This window comes from Haliotis cracherodii, unplaced genomic scaffold, assembly GCF_022045235.1.
Source record: "Haliotis cracherodii isolate W230 unplaced genomic scaffold, xgHalCrac1.p SCAF_23, whole genome shotgun sequence".
NCBI classification, from domain to species: Eukaryota; Metazoa; Mollusca; class Gastropoda; order Lepetellida; family Haliotidae; genus Haliotis; species Haliotis cracherodii.
Genome location: NW_027266279.1, coordinates 3,576,910 through 3,593,205, shown reverse-complemented (window position 1 = coordinate 3,593,205; position 16,296 = coordinate 3,576,910). Strand labels below are relative to the sequence as shown.

The following is a 16,296-nucleotide window of genomic DNA, read 5'->3' as shown; positions in this document are numbered from 1 at the left end:
AGTGCGAGCCCTTAGGACACCTTAAACATTAACAGCACTGGTGCAGGCTAGTGTTAATTTCCATCCTTGGACGTTTTGCCACATCAGCTAAGCTTCAGAAACTTCTTGAAAACTGTTAAAATTGAGATATATGGATTATATGCACTGGCACATTTGTTTGATGTACATGATGTATGGCTAGTTTTGAAAATGTTTTTGCACTTTAGTTGAAAATGGTAGACGACAATGACTTCATGTACATGTTACTTTGAGGGTAAACTTATTATTTCAATTTGTTTGGGGATTACGAGACCTTGAATCTTATTTGCAAAAGAAACATAAGCAATTTTATCAGTGTAGAATTACTTTTCCTATTCAACATGAATCATGCTGGTTGAACAGCACTACAAACCTTTCAAAGTTGTACATTTCCTCAAGACAATCTAAGTCTTACACTTTACAAGTGAGCATGTTCGTGCTTACTCACCCCCTCTCATACTAGTTTTAGGTTTAATGTTAACAATATGTAATCTCACAGTGTCTATAGGATGATACAGAATCTCTCATGCTGATGCTTACAGTTGTTAGCTGCAGACTTTCAATGTTTGATATTATGTCTTCGGAGTGATGTCAGTCTTCATGATTTATCTGAGAAGTTTCATCATGTTCATCACATTAGATTCTCAATCCCATGATTTGGTTACTTGAACACTTTCATGCTGACAAATGACGGATATTGCTAACAATTGCTAGTGTTGTATGAACATGATTATTGGACAATGTACAGTATATTTACAAGGGTAATTTGCTCAAGATAGCAGACTACTAAGCGTTATTAGTCCTGATTCAGCATGTCTAATGATCAAAGTCAGGGGGCGACAAATTTAAAATATAGATGATATTGATAATGATGACCATGATGACAAGTTGCAGTCAGACATTTTGAAAACTCACTTGCTCTGAAATGAAATCTTTACCAGTCTCACTGAAAATGATAATGAATGAAGTAAACAGTAAATACCTGCAGATAGATTCATTCAGTGTTTATTTTGATTTGACTTTGAACAAACTGAACAAAATAACGTCAAGTTGAAATCAAAACATTGTAAGCATGCTAAGTGTTAACCAAGATATATACAGGACACTATTTTCTGTGTTGTACTTGTATGTTCAATTCTTTTATTCTTCTGGCTTTAATTGTGGCACATAATGATTCTTCTTTTTATAGTTTCAGCATGTTCAGTTTGTTTCTTTTAATTAAATCCTGGATTATCCAAATGTCCATCACAAAAGTATGTGAAGTAACAAGTAAAACAAATACAATGTTATAAAGGCACCAAGATGGCGGGGAAGAAGAGGTTGTTTTCGGAGATCATGGGTCCACCAGAAAATGTTGAGGACACAAAAGAATCCGATGTGATATTTGAAGATGCCAAAAAGAACCTGTTGGATACTTTTTCAAAAAGTCAGACTGTGCCTGCAGACTCTGTGTCAGACCACATGAAAGTGTACCTGCGAGTCCGTCCATTCTCAGTGGAAGAAAAAGACAAAGACGAGGACCAGGTGAGTTACGATAGTTACATATCCCATGCTTGCTGAAAGAGACGACCGAGACTGATTAATGAGTGATTTTGGTAAGTCCTTGCAAATTAGGTGTGTCGGAGTCAGAGTGCGAGACTGTCGGATTAATGGGTCTAAATAGCACTGATTTAATCGGTTCCCATCATTAGTGTCCGATAAAGCCGATTGTTGGATTAACGAGTGTTGGATTAACGAGACTGCTATAGAAGCAAACTTGGGTGCAGTAGCGGTAGGCTTGTGGCTAAAGCGTTTTCTAGTCATGCCAAAGACCCAGGTTCGATTCCCAACATTGGTACATTGCATGAAGCCAATTTCAGGTGTCCCCTGTCTTGATAGAGCCGGAATATTGCTGACAACCCACTCACTCACTAAATGAGCATGATGAGTGACCAATGGGCATGATGGGATCTTCCCCTGCAGTTTTTAAAAGTTGAGAAATTTGCCTGATGGTGATGGTCTATCTTGTCTGTATTTCAGAAATGTTTGAAGTTGGAAACTGACCAGTCTGTGGTAGCACATGCACCCAAAGATTCCCACACCTTCAAGAACTATACACACGGGTTGGGGAAGACCAATTACAAGTTCACCTTTTCCAAGATCTTCAGTCAGGATACGACCCAGAAGGAATTCTTTGATGAGACAATGCTTGGCCTGGCAAGAGACTTCATTGATGGCCAGAACTGCCTTGTTTTTACCTATGGTGTCACCAGCTCTGGCAAGACATACACAATACAAGGTGGGACATTTTTATAAATGGGATGTGAATCCTTTTATATGCTTCATATTGAATACTGAGTTATCATGGGTTTCCTTGTAGGCTGCCACTTTTACCATGAGGGAGATGACAGGTCATCATTGCAGAATAATGAATATATAAAAAATATTTTGTATACTGTTAAAAGCCACATGTTTCGTGATTGAAATTCATGAGGTCCTGTCTTGTAGTCTACTCTAATGTTGCTTCTCTGTCTCTCTGCATGAAGATCTGACAATACCTCCATGGGAGGTTGCATCAGTGGACTTTCTAATCAGCACCGAAGCTTGTAAATCCTTGGTATGAGTGGGCAAAACATTCAGACAAGCTTATCTGATGTTTGTATGTTGAAAACCAACTTCAAATGACCAGTTCAGAATGTAAATAATCTCTTTGGATCTTTTATGCACCCTTTTGTTTCTGAGTGTCATATTATCTACACCCAAATGGGAAGACATGGTGGGGAAATAAAGCAGAGTTGTTTTGGGAAGGTGACAGATGATTTGCTCAGGAACCTGCGCCTCCTTCCGTTAGATTGGGTGGTCAAAGTTTGCTCAGGATTCACCTGATGTGACCTGCAGTCTGTGCCAAAAACATTTATTATTTTCAGTATGTTTTGGACTTTGTTTTATGTGATCAAGACCAGAAGAAATTTTACAAGACTCAGGCTTGAGATATGTGGCAAAAGTTGCAGACTGTTTTCTCTGTTGTTTTTTTGTGAGGTCTTCACGCAGAGAGGTATGAGATTAAAAGATTTTGGTGAGAATGGTATTGATCCCTGTGTTTACTGGAGTGATTGTGTATGTTTGAAGGCAAGCCCCATGATGCTGGTCTGTTGCCGCGAGCCTTGGATGTGCTGTTCAACAGCATCAGTGGCAAACAGTGGCCGGGCATGGACCTCAAGCCCAAGATGTTCACAGATGTGAGGAAACTCACTCCTGAAGAAGAGGAGAAGGAACGACGGATCAAAGAGAAGACGCTGCGCATGTGTAGTGATGATGTGAGCTCACTTATCAGGGTTTTACACAACACAGAAATGTGCATCCAGTATGCATAAATGTATAGAATGAACGTGTAAACAAATATACATATTGCGTCCCAAGGGACCCAAAATACTATCCATCATTCCAAATTATTGACATGAAATTAAAAAAATTCTGTTTTTAAAGTAATTATACATTACAGTGCACAACACCATTTCATTCCTTCACGGGACCCTCATAGATCCTGTGAGGACCATTGCAATTAGTATTTAGGGTCCCCTGGACCCCAAGTTTTGTTTATCAAAGTGAAACCCTGCTTGTATTGTACATGTGTAGTGTTATCAATTTACATCTTTATTCATCTTAACACAGTGAAACGTTAAGTAGCCAATGCATACAATTCAGTCCATCTGTGAATTGAATATAGATAGACAAGAGCATATTCAAACAGATCTACTCTGGCACGAGCAAGAGTCAGTATGTCTGATGTTAAAGGCAGCCAAAGGGCGAGCAGCAATCCAGGCTTTGGGGGCTTTACATGTTATTGCAATTCTGAGTTATAAATGTTACAGGTTACCATAGTTACATGCATCCCTGACCCTCTGAGTAGGAGTAGTGACAGCAATCATCTTTTGATAAGGACATAATGGGACATTCCTATTCCGAGATATGCCAAACTTATTATTTTTCTGAATTTTGAATGGGTGGATTAGATGTGTTCACTATGCATTTGGTGACGGACAGTTTTTGGAGTTGTATGTTCAGTTTGACCATGGTGTACCTGATTTGCTATCACAGGACTGCACTGTGATGACCCTGCTTGGGGAAGATGCTTCGGACATCTCCCAGGGCAACACCACCACCGCTTCCGAGGGTTCAAATGTTTCAGCAGTCACAGATCACCACAAAGGTGGGCCTCAGATCTTATAAGCCTCTTATGTTCCACAATTTTATGTTCATAATTTCTACACATCCTGCATTACAGAGGTTTAATTCTGGATAAAGAGTCATCATAATCATATTGTTTTATCATAAAGCATCGTTTTCTACCAGAAATGGGAAACCTTTCTTATACATCCTCATACTTCATGTAGACCTGAATTCCTTCAGCTTCATTCCATCTCACTACATTCCTGAACCTGGAATTATTGATGAAACATGTCATTCTGTCCCTCTTTTTCACAGACTCTGTAGATGGTGACCTGTTTGCGGAGCTGGAGAACCGTGTGAGGGAAGAGGCAGCCATCAACGTGGAAGATCAGGGGCAGATCAAGTTCCTGGTGTGGGTCAGTTTTGCTGAGATCTACAATGAACAGATCTTTGATCTGCTGGAACAAATTCCCAAGAAGAAAAATGCAAGACGACCGGTTCTAAAACTTAGTGAGGATGGTAATGGAAGTCCTTACATTAAAGGTAAGGGATGATTCTGGCAGTGTAGACATGAGAGCTGTAAAATCCTTTTTTTGAGCTGCTGACCACAGAGGACCCTCAGAAGTAGACGCCATTGGTCATATCCTACTGTTCTTCTGCTCATTTCAGTAAATGCATTGAGGACTAATGCAGGATAAGTAAAACATATTTTGTTACGTAAAATATCTAGATTAAGCGAGAGAAAAGTCCCTCTAGATTTTTACTTGTCTGTGGCTTGAAGATATTGTTGACATTTTTATCAATTCAAATCATATACATATTTGACCGTGTAAGTCAGGTACTTTTGAGGGTTCTAACTGGCAATATGAGGGTCCTGAAAAGTAATGAAATGGTGTAGTGCATTGTACGTTTTGATAATTACTTTATAACCTGGATTAAATCAATGATCAACTGGACAGGGGTCAAGATCAATGGAAGAATTTACAAATGTCCATTTCTGCTCTTGATGTGCTGTATGTGCAATCATCGTGTGTCCCTTGGGACACAGCATTTTTTGTCTGTCTCCAATCTCAACATTTTGGTGTCCCATAAAACCCTGTAAAAAATCACATCCTCATCCAGGTCCCCCTCCCACATACATGACCATGATGTGGCCAGCATGAAACAGGAAATTGTTCTTCCAAATGTGACAAGAAAAATACATCTGTCTTTTTCCTTGAGGATACCTACACCATTGTATTTCTACAACTAGATGTACTATAATGCTGATCTCTGGGAACATGATTGACCAATCAGAAATCCACAATTGACACTGAATTTGCCATGGTTAAGGTGTGGAAAACATCAATATCTCCAGAAATGCAGATTACAGATGACTGATGTTTTAAATCGAAAATGCCATTATGGCTGAATGTTAAGAATGTTTTCGATTAGTGTTGTTATTTTGTGATGTCAGCTGTTTCCCATTGACCCTTCTGTGATGACAAGCTAGGTGTACCATTTGCTGTGTCTAAATGCCAGCTGGTTGTTGCAGGTTTGAAGGAGATCAATGTGACCAATGCTGATGAGGCCTACAAGCTGTTGACCATTGGACAGAAGAATCTCAGGACAGCATGCACCAAACTTAATCATAATTCATCAAGAAGGTAACATTCTCACCTTTAGTCCTTTTAAGGTCAACTAGTCTCAGATAGTTTCCACACCTGCTGACCGCCTCCATGGTTTAGGTTATAGAGTGAGAGACAGCAGAGACTCAGTGATTGATACTCTGGCCGAGGCATAGTAAAAGACATTCAGACATGGACCTTTGTACTTGTTACTCATCAGGGACCCTTTCCATAAAACTATCTTAGTGCTACGACTGCCGTAAGTCAGTGTTAAAGACTTGGAGTTACGACCGACTTAGCGCTAAGATAGCTTTGTGGAACGGGGCCCTGGCACTCAGAATTAAGGAAATAAAATGAGTGGTTGGCTCAGTCAGTATAATGTTTGGGGTATCGATGTGAAACTTAAACAGCCTTAGTTTATATATATGATTGTAAAAAACACCCAATCAGCTCGTGGGCCAGTGCTAATTAAATTTGTACCCCCACCAACCTTGATGAAGTTACTTTGACCTGTAATATGTTAAAAACATGTTAACACTACACACAATTGAAGTGATTAGTTTGACCAAACAGATGATACATGATATAACTATATCTTGAATGAAATCCTTTTTGATTCCCAACATCAGTGTGACATACCGAGGACATGCTCTGAATGGGTTGGGCAGGATTGGTTCTAATAATCTTTCATGTATATTTATTTTGTGAAATTAATGCTGGTTATGTGCATGTTCTTGTTTCTGACACTGTGATTATTCGTTTCAGTCATTGTATTTTTAACATCAAGATTCTGCGGGTTGCGGACACCAAAAAGCCTCATGTTGCACGAGTCAGCATGTGAGTTGGACAAGTCTTCCTTCTGTAGCACAGAAAAGTTGCATAACTCAATCATGATCAACATGATCAATGTCCTTTTGCAGTACTATTCAGGTGTTAACTGATTATCATTGTTTTCAAATATTATGAAAATATTACAATAAATAATCAATTTTAAAGCAGGGTTTGAAATTAATATGTCTGTTTGTCCAAGACTAGTAACATTCAGTTGGGGCAGGTGACATTTCTTTGTAGATTACCACTTTTACCATTAGGTAGATGGCATGAGTTACATGTTGCTGCTTGCAGTTTATCTGATATCCTTGTCATTTATATTGTTCAGGCTTTCTCTGTGTGATCTTGCGGGATCGGAGAGACAGTCCAAGACACATTCTGGAGGGGACAGGCTGAAGGAAGCTGGCAACATCAACACATCCCTCATGACCCTCGGGAGATGCATCGAGCTGCTCCGATATAACCAGACACACAAGTAGGCACTATTTTATATACTAAAAAAAATAAATTATGAGCCAAATTACATTCCCCAAGTAAATGCTCCTCAAGCTCATTGCACTACATTGTTATTACTCTAGTCTTTGGGGAGTAGTCGAGGTATACCAATCAAGCTGCCATATGAGGTGCTTTGTTTAGTCACGTAACCATCTCATGCTGCCGGGTACCCATTCACTGCTGGGTGAACGGAGGCATAGTAAGAACAGTCACTCGCCTAATGGGGCACCAGGTGTAACATGTTTCAGTTTGGGGCAGGGCATCTTCCCGAATGAAGGCAATTAATTGACTGCAAAAGTCCAGTTTCCACCCTTGCTGAACTAGGCTGGAATTTCTGGGCACGATGGCAGCTCCACCAGTGGCTCTTACGAGTTATGTCCCTTCTTTGCCTCTCCCACTGACCAACCAGATTCCACCTCTCGTATCACTTGCATTTGCTTTAAACGAAATGTAGGTTCGCAGTCAAGACGATCTGATTGATCTAATTTTTTAACTTATCCTGCATTACTCCGTATTGCATTTACTGCTGTCTTTGACAGAGTGACGAACTGTGTGACATCCAGCTGCTGAAGAAAGTTGTCCCAACCAGCTCAGGAGGCAGCGCCCTCTCACAGTCGGCACGTGACCCGGAAGTCATGACGTCACACAAAAACACATAACTGCTTTGTCACCTCCACGGACGGACGTACTGTGTATCCCTTGTGGAAATTAAAGCTTTTGGTCCCTGGTTGTAGCCCAACAGGTCATCTATCTCCGACGCCACTGATTCTCCGATACCCTGAGCGGGGCCCGTCGACCTCTCTGGTGTTTATCACCCCAGACGAGACGGATCTCTTGCGTTCCGCATTCGCTCTTAGGTCAGTTTTAGTTTTGGGTTACCCGACTCATTCTATTGCTGTCACCTATCCGGGTTTTACTTTTTGCATCAACTCTCGTTTCCTGACGACAGGAATGGTAGTAGATGTGGACACCGGCGCCGACGCCAACGCTTCTCTGATACCTGAGCGGTGCCCGTCGACCTCACCGGTGTTCCTTGCCTCCAGCCTAGAGGGCTCTCCTGCGTTTCGCATTCGCTCTTGGGATTGGTCGTAAATTTTGCCGCCGACGCCGCTGATTCTTCGATTCCCCGAGCGGGGCCCGTCGAACTCTCTGGTGTTTATCGCCTCAGATTAGAGGGCTCTACTGCGTTTCGCTTTCGCTCTTCGGTAAGTTATATATTTTGGCAACACGCCACATTGTATTTCGGTTACCTATTCGGGCGTTTCGTATTTGCATCGACTCTTGTTTCCTGAAGACAGGAATGGTCGTAGATGTTCCGGTCATCACTTGTATGCGGTGCGGATTCATCGGACCTAGACGAGGGTTTAATATGGTTCACATCTGCAGGTATGCCCACCGGCCATGCCGTCTGATAAAGATGCAATACGGAGTAATGCAGGATAAGTTAAAAAATTTAGTAAAATTTAAATATTTTTTACATTTGTATACTTATCCTGCATTACGAAGTCTAAGTGCCCTCCCTTTCGCTACGCTACCTCCCCACGAAGTTTCAGATGTTATGTTTAAAGCAGTTATGTGTTTTTGTGTGACGTCATGACTTCCGGGTCACGTGCCGACTGTGAGAGGGCGCTGCCTCCTGAGCTGGTTGGGACAACTTTCTTCAGCAGCTGGATGTCACACAGTTCGTCACTCTGTCAAAGACAGCAGTAAATGCAATACGGAGTAATGCAGGATAAGTATACAAATGTAAAAAATATTTAAATTTTACTAATATTGCGATAAAACGGGTCTTACATTGCGAGGTGCATCAAATCATGAGAGCACCTTGATTAGAAACATGAAAAGATTTGGAAAATATCTGCTGACACCAAGTTGACATACAGTTTATGAGCTGGAAGTCAATTTCATTATGCAATTTTGATTGGACTATGCATAGACCCGTTAGTCCAGCCAAAATATAAGTCCATAACATCTGTCTAGTTTGGCAAGGTTGGAATGTGGACTTTTTAAGTCAGTAAACTCCCTTGCCTTGGGAAGATGGGGGCAGGGATGAAACCCTAGACACTCTCCTGAGAATCCTGCTTCTGCATAAACCATTGATAGCTACAGTTGCTCAGCTGTTATGATACAACCAGACACAGAATTAGGCATTATAATATACACTGTTGTTGACATGTTGAGCTTTGAAAGATCATGGACCTATTGACTGGATGAAAAAAACAATTTGTGGAAGCCTGAAGATACCACCATCATGTATCATTGATAATTCTTGTTACTTTTTAAAGGCTTTTTCAGACGATGTGAGAAAATATTAATTCATCTTTTCTTAGCTGTTAAAATAAAAACTGTTATAAACTAATATAAGATAACTACGCGATACATGGCTAATGACAATTAAGAACAAGTTGGAACAAAGCATGTTTTTTTTTTCACAACTTGATGACGTTATATATCCCTTAAGTTGGTCCACATAGATGTACATGATGTAACTGGGGTACGCAGATAATCTTAGTGGTCGTTTATTTGTTAATTACAGTCAATTTGTATGCTATCTTCTTATAATCTGTCACCATTTAGCTTTATTTCCATTTCAAGTTGACTCATCTGGTAATTTTTAGAGTTGCCAGTCCACCAGGACTGTCTGTTTCATAAGCCAGCGGGAACACTGAAGTAAACTTACTCTGAACTTTGGGGAGAAAGCCTTGAAAAGGCCTTGAATTTTGTGACTGAAATTCTGTATGAATCCTGCTCCTGTACAAACAATTACTAGCGATAGTTGCTTTGCCTCACAGGCTTCTGACTTAGGATTCAAATTACAAAACAGAATAATGTTGAATTGACAGAGAATGGATGGCAATCCTTGTAACTGGTTCTCTTCAATGTGTTCTTCCTCATTCCAGAGAAAATCCACGGATGGTGCCATTCCGGGACAGTAAACTCACACGGCTCTTTCAGAATTTTTTCTCGGGTCGTGGCAAGGCTGCTATGATCGTCAATGTCAACCAGTGTGCCAGCATGTTTGATGAAACCCTCAATGTGTTCAAGTTTTCTGCCATTGCCAAACAGGTTTGTTTGTTCATTTAGTATTTAGTCGGCTGGTAAGCATTTTCACATTTTTTTGGATAGAAAATAATTAATTTTGGACTCCAAACACATTTTGTTCGGTACATCCAGCAAACAATTATTTTCATTTTCAACCCTGAGGCAAAGTAAGTCTTTTCTGGAACAGATTAAAAACAAAACCATCCCACCACCACTCCCAAGAAATAGAGTGGTCCTCTCCATAGCAGACTTGACATCAAGAGTCTAACCATTTTTCAGTTGATTGGGTGATATTGAAATGGGATGATCATTATTTAAAATCTTCACTGTTCATTTGAAACTTTAATAAGAGTGCTGCAAAGCATGCTAATAGACAAAAAGGATCTTGTTGATGCTTCATTTAAGCCGAGTGTCTACTTTGACTTCAGGTGGTAGTTGTACAGAAGCCGGAGCCCAAGCCGAAGGTACAACGAGTGCATGCAAAGAAGGAGCCAGCGGGGATGAGGCCCTCCATTCAGTGGGCGTCACCAGGTACACAGGTCTTGCAGGAGCTGTTCAGAATAACAGTAACCTAGTTGACAGGTCACCGTAGGGATTCAGGGTTAGACTGGTTCCCCGCAACCTATGCTGGTTGTTAAGGTGACTTAATGGACTGGGTGGTGACTATCTGTGGTCTGTGGTTGATTATATAAGGTGGATGTCATACAGCTGGAATACTGCTGAGTGTGACATGACACCAAACAGTTTACAGGTATCAAATGTCTACTTTGACAGGCATCATGATGAAGTAGAGCTCATTACAGATAACAGGACAATCAGCTCCAAATCTGCATCAAATGTCACAAAAGATATCCAAGTGGGAACTCACATTTCATGTTAATCTAATTATTAATTATTGTAATGTGCATTGAGGGATTTTGTATTTCACATATAACAGGACCATGAAAGTGGAAGATTCTTTAATGCTCTATTTTACAATATTTGTAATTATATTGAATACAGCGTTAAAATACAATGTTATGAAACCTCTGATATTAAGAAAATACATTATTCTGCGTAGGCACCATGATGAAGTACAGCACACTGAACACCCTGGAGGTGACGGAGGACAACGATGAGGACGAGGAGCTGGACACCAGCATGAGTCAGGTCGATGTAAGTGTCAGTACAGAGAGTACAATAGTACAGGTAGTCTCACTGTAGATTAGATACCTCTTATTATACCCCCGACCTACCGGTAAATGGCTGGGGATATGTATTTACAGCAAGGAATTCTGTCGTAATATTGCCATGGGACTTTTCACGAAGTGGACAATAGTCAATGAAGCACAAATAATTTTCTCTGTCTGTGAAACTTTCTGAATTTGACAATTAGATAACTGTGCTCCTATGGGTAAATATAACCGTAAAATACTGGTATTATATCTGTCTTGATCTCTGATACACCTGTGTGTCCGATGATGATACATCCTTGCTCACAAAGTGCTGTGACCACGTCTCAGCGTGCAGAAAACACCGGCCTCCCGGTCTTGTCATGTGAGATGTAGACAGGGACTGAGGACCATCACAATAACGGAGATAAGGGCAGAATAACCATATGATGTTTACATTTTTATTCAAATTTACTGAACTTAAGAGGTAAAAATGTTTTGTACAGTGTTCCGCTGAGCCCATGGAGAGCATTCACTGACATCGTAGTAATCAGGATCACACTGTATTTCCTTGTTGCAGAATTCACAAGCATTATGGCGGAATCATGCTTTTGCTCCAAATTCTGCCAATATGATAAAGTGAAATATGTTCAGAATTTATGATAAAAACACCATGCCTTGTGAGTTTGGTTTACTTATTGATTTCACTGTGGTAGAGAACTTGTTAGTTTAAAACAAAAATAGAAAAAATCGTGTTTGTTGCTTTTGTCCACAAAGGGAATCTTTCCCTCCTTTTGTAGTGCATGGTTATGATGGTGGAAGTAAATTATCACTGGAATTGTCACATATTGTAAGGTCTCCTGAGCACGTTATGAGGGGTTTGATGGTACAATTTAATACGTTTGTTTATTTTGGAACAATCATAAAGTCAATGATGCTTATGATTGTAACAATGTTTTTATTATTACTAATTATCACACTTGTATTAGTATCTATGGTCTTGTGATAGCTGACCTCACCAAGTCACACCAAGACTCTTGCCTCCAAGTGCCCTCTGGAAGTTTGTGTGTTCAGGTTCAGTAACCTTGTATTTACTTCCCTCTTCAGGAGCTGCTGAACATCATAGAGCATCTGCAGCATGACCTGCAAAACGAGAAGAACAACAAGATCAGACATGAAGCCAAGATCCGTGAGGAAGTGTGCAAGGAGATGATGACTCAGCTGGTGCAGATAGAGAATGACTACAGGTAGGCAGATAGAGAATGACTACAGGTAAGCAGGTAGAGAATGACTACAGGTAGGTATACAGAGAATGACTACAGGTAGGCAGCCAGAATGACTACAGGTAGGTATACAGAGAATGACTACAGGTGGGCAGATAGAGAATGACTACAGGTAGGTATACAGTTACAGAGAATGACTACAGGTAGGCAGATAGAGAATGACTACATGTGGGCAGATAGAGAATGACTACAGGTAGGTATACAGATACAGAGAATGACTACAGGTAGGCAGATAGAGAATGATTACAGGTAGGCATACAGACAATGACTACAGGTAGGTATACAGATACAGAGAATGACTACAGGTAGGCAGATAGAGAATGACTACAGGTAGGCATACAGACAATGACTTCAGGTAGGTATACAGAGAATGACTACAAGTAGGTATACAGATACAGAGAATGACTATAGGTAGTCAGATAGAGAAAGACTACAGGTAGGCAAATAGGGAATGAAAACAGGTAGGCAAAAAGAAAATGGCTACAGGTAGGCAGATGGAGAATGACGACAGGTAGGCAGATGGAGAATGACGACAGGTAGGAAGACAGTGAATGGCAACCAATAAATCAGTATAGGAAGACAGAAACAAAATGACTTCAGTTGTACAGAGAGAATGGCTACATTTAAGAATATAGAGAATGACTACATGTAGGCAGAATAGAACGACTACGTGTAAGCTGAAGATACTACAGGTAAGCATATAGGTGACTCATTGTGAGAAAAAATAGGCAAATAACTAAAGGTAGATAAATAAAGACAAATGATAGGCAGGAAGCTGGTTCAGATCCTGAATGATGAAAAGTAGACAAATAGAAAAGCCTACAGCAGTGTACAGGTTGGCAGATAGATGGATTACTGATGCACTAGAGATAACTGCAGAAATGCATATAGAAAATAACTTTTAAATGTTGACATTACACTTACAGTGAGCGCATCCGAGAGAAGGACATCTTGGCCGAGGAGATGGTGGAACAGAGGGTGAAGATCCTGATGGCACACCAGCCACCGAGTAAACGACCTCGACAAGACAAAATGATTGACGATGAAGATGAATGGGTCTCCAGCATGTTGCTGCATGCAGAGCAGGTCAAGGTCAAGGTCAGTCCACATATATGGAGATCTAAAATATTTAGGCAGTGTGCTGTACGGACTGCACTTCTTGAATACTGTGTTCTCTTGTTGGGTTTTAACAATTCACCAAACATTCAGTGCATCACTATTCTCTGTGCCATGAGGTCATACATCGATAGAAAATGAAACATGTGTATATGAGGTTGAGATGTTTTAAAATTCATTGTGAAAATGCTGTACAAAACAGGCATGTGATATTTCCTGTTTTATAGCAATCAAGTTTTATTTCGAATATGCACACAATATTCTATTATCAGACACATCTTTTTTGTCATTCTTCAATTTTATGTCAGCCACTTTTTCAATCTCAGTATGTTTTGCTCAGTTTTCATTTAGCATGTTGAACTACACCTGTGTTCTGCAATGCCCTTCAGCTAGTATGTTTCTTGTGCAGATCCCCTTGTTACAACGGGCATTAAAACACCAACAATTACAGGAGAGTTTTTTCTCGACCTCATGACAATATCTGAAATTATAGTGATGAGTTGGTAGGGACAAATAAACGGGTTCATTGGTACGATATTGCAGCAAACGGACTGTAGTGTATGTATCAGCAATAAAGTTATTGCCCTGGGTGCCGTTGTACAAAACAACATTAGCGCTAAGGTTACTAAGGTTGACCCCCTGTTGCATGAAACTACCTTACGCTAAGGTAGCCTTAGTTAAGGTGAAAATGTTAAGGTTGGTCAGACCCAACCTTAGCCACGCTAAGGTTGATACTTCATTGAATTTCAACATGGCTACTTTCTTGTTGATGTGTGAGGAAACTGAGAGAAGTTTGAGGAAACAGTGTGTTTTCCGAGATCGCACCATGCAGCTTGAGACACTGACAGACTTGGACCTGATATTGCGTTATCGACTCACTCGCGAAGCCATTTTCTGTCTCGTAGACAACGTTCGTCCTTTGGTCGAAAGACCAACACAGCGTTCGTACGCAATGACAGTGGACAGCTGAGATATTTAGGAAAAGGGGGATTTCTTTCTGAAATTGGAGATTTGCATGGTTTGGATAAAGAAAGTAAATGAGCCGAATAAAACATGGCTGCGACACTTGACTTCATTGGCCAAGAGTGTCAGCTCACTTGATGTAAAGTTTCATTGCCGACACCGTTTCTGTGCACTGGTAGACGGCTGTGTCATGTTGAAGTAGCAATATTAGTCGTCTGCAGATGCGAGCAGGGGAGATAACTCTCAACCGTAACTACGGACATAATTGAGTCTCCCACACTAAAGAGTTCAACCTTAGTTAAGGTTGCCGCTAAGTATCCTGTCCACGTTAAGGTTGTCCTAAGGTAGTTTTGTGCAACGGGCGTAATGTTTTGATAAGGTTACCTTAAGATTAACCTTAGTAACTAAGTTCAACCTTAGTAAAGGCTGTTTTGTACAACGGCACACTGAACTCCAGTCATGCAAGGGACACAGGTGGCCCAGTGGTCTAAGGTGCTGCAATTCACTGTTTTGTGACAGCTTCCGTGGTCTAGTAGTAGAACGTCCGCCCGGAGAGAGAAAGGTCCAGGGTTTGAGTGCTAGTTGGCTAGCGCTATAAATTGGCATCAGTCCGGACTAGTACAAGCAGCAACACACACAGACATGCATATAAGTGCAATAATCTTGGACGCGACGTTAAACCCAATTCCACAACACCTCACCTCACTGTTTTGTTGTGGTTCAAGGATCTGATGGTTGTAAGTTTGTCTACCAGATTCACCCTTCTGCTCTGTGGCCTTCCTCCTGCCATAATTCCTCTATTAGCATGATTAGACACCCAGACATCTTTTTAGTTATCACTGACCGTTGACCCAGTATCAGTTCTGTTTAATGCTGGTCCAGTGGCAACTCTCCACCTTACCGAATCCCAAATTTTAGTCATACAACGGGTACATTTGCATGAAACAGTCATTATTTAGGTGAAGGGAGTAATCATTTCATGCTGTAAGTTTAATGTGATAGAGAAAATTAATTTCATCAAATGATGGGCCTGGCTTCTATTTTTTTTACATAGGGTATGACCCAGCATCAATTAGAAAGTGGCCTTTATTGGAGTCCCAGTGTTTAGTAGAGGAAATATGATTAAACTGGCACACCAATGAGGAAGTAAAATCCTCTCTCAAATTGTCAACATATATTATTGGTAACTTGTATACATATATCCATCAGCTCCAATTAGTCAGTGTCAAGAATAACCCTGAAATATATCCCAACTGCACTGTCTGTTTTTTAAGGAGAAGGACGAAGAAATAAAGAAACTGAAAGGTGAAATACATCGCCTTAAGAATGACGTGATGAAAGTGAGCAAGTCTCAAGAGGGTGTGACGAAGGAGAGAACTGCCTGTGAGTTTGCCCTGGCCGACAAGACCCGACTCATCCAGGACATCAAGGCAGAGAAGGTTGGTGGGGGGTTTGGGATGTGTGAGAGGGGGGGAACTAATCTGCTGTGCAGAGTTGCTTTTATTGGGTGTACCATTATCCTCTAATTTCGAATCCCATATTTGCCTAACCTTGATCATGATCAATGGTTTATCAGCACAAACTGCTCGTGGGTCTCACCGAAGTGAAATTAAAATCAGATCTTTGTACTCGCTACTGCTA

At 40.7% G+C, this 16,296-nt stretch overlaps 1 protein-coding gene across 1 annotated transcript in view; it reads left to right on the top strand.

Annotated features, from left to right (window-relative positions):
* Positions 1 to 16,296, top strand: part of LOC139471830 (kinesin-like protein KIF20B) — a 54,193-nt gene that overhangs the window by 1,092 nt on the left and 36,805 nt on the right. Inside the window, exons 2-15 of the mRNA XM_071254331.1 lie at positions 1,313 to 1,542; positions 2,038 to 2,296; positions 3,127 to 3,314; positions 4,096 to 4,207; positions 4,483 to 4,710; positions 5,702 to 5,813; positions 6,540 to 6,611; positions 6,934 to 7,080; positions 10,001 to 10,166; positions 10,571 to 10,673; positions 11,203 to 11,297; positions 12,401 to 12,540; positions 13,503 to 13,674; positions 15,930 to 16,094. Coding sequence (XP_071110432.1) covers positions 1,321 to 1,542; positions 2,038 to 2,296; positions 3,127 to 3,314; positions 4,096 to 4,207; positions 4,483 to 4,710; positions 5,702 to 5,813; positions 6,540 to 6,611; positions 6,934 to 7,080; positions 10,001 to 10,166; positions 10,571 to 10,673; positions 11,203 to 11,297; positions 12,401 to 12,540; positions 13,503 to 13,674; positions 15,930 to 16,094 — 2,181 coding nt within the window. The 5' untranslated portion in view covers positions 1,313 to 1,320. The remainder of the gene's footprint in view (positions 1 to 1,312; positions 1,543 to 2,037; positions 2,297 to 3,126; positions 3,315 to 4,095; positions 4,208 to 4,482; positions 4,711 to 5,701; positions 5,814 to 6,539; positions 6,612 to 6,933; positions 7,081 to 10,000; positions 10,167 to 10,570; positions 10,674 to 11,202; positions 11,298 to 12,400; positions 12,541 to 13,502; positions 13,675 to 15,929; positions 16,095 to 16,296) is intronic.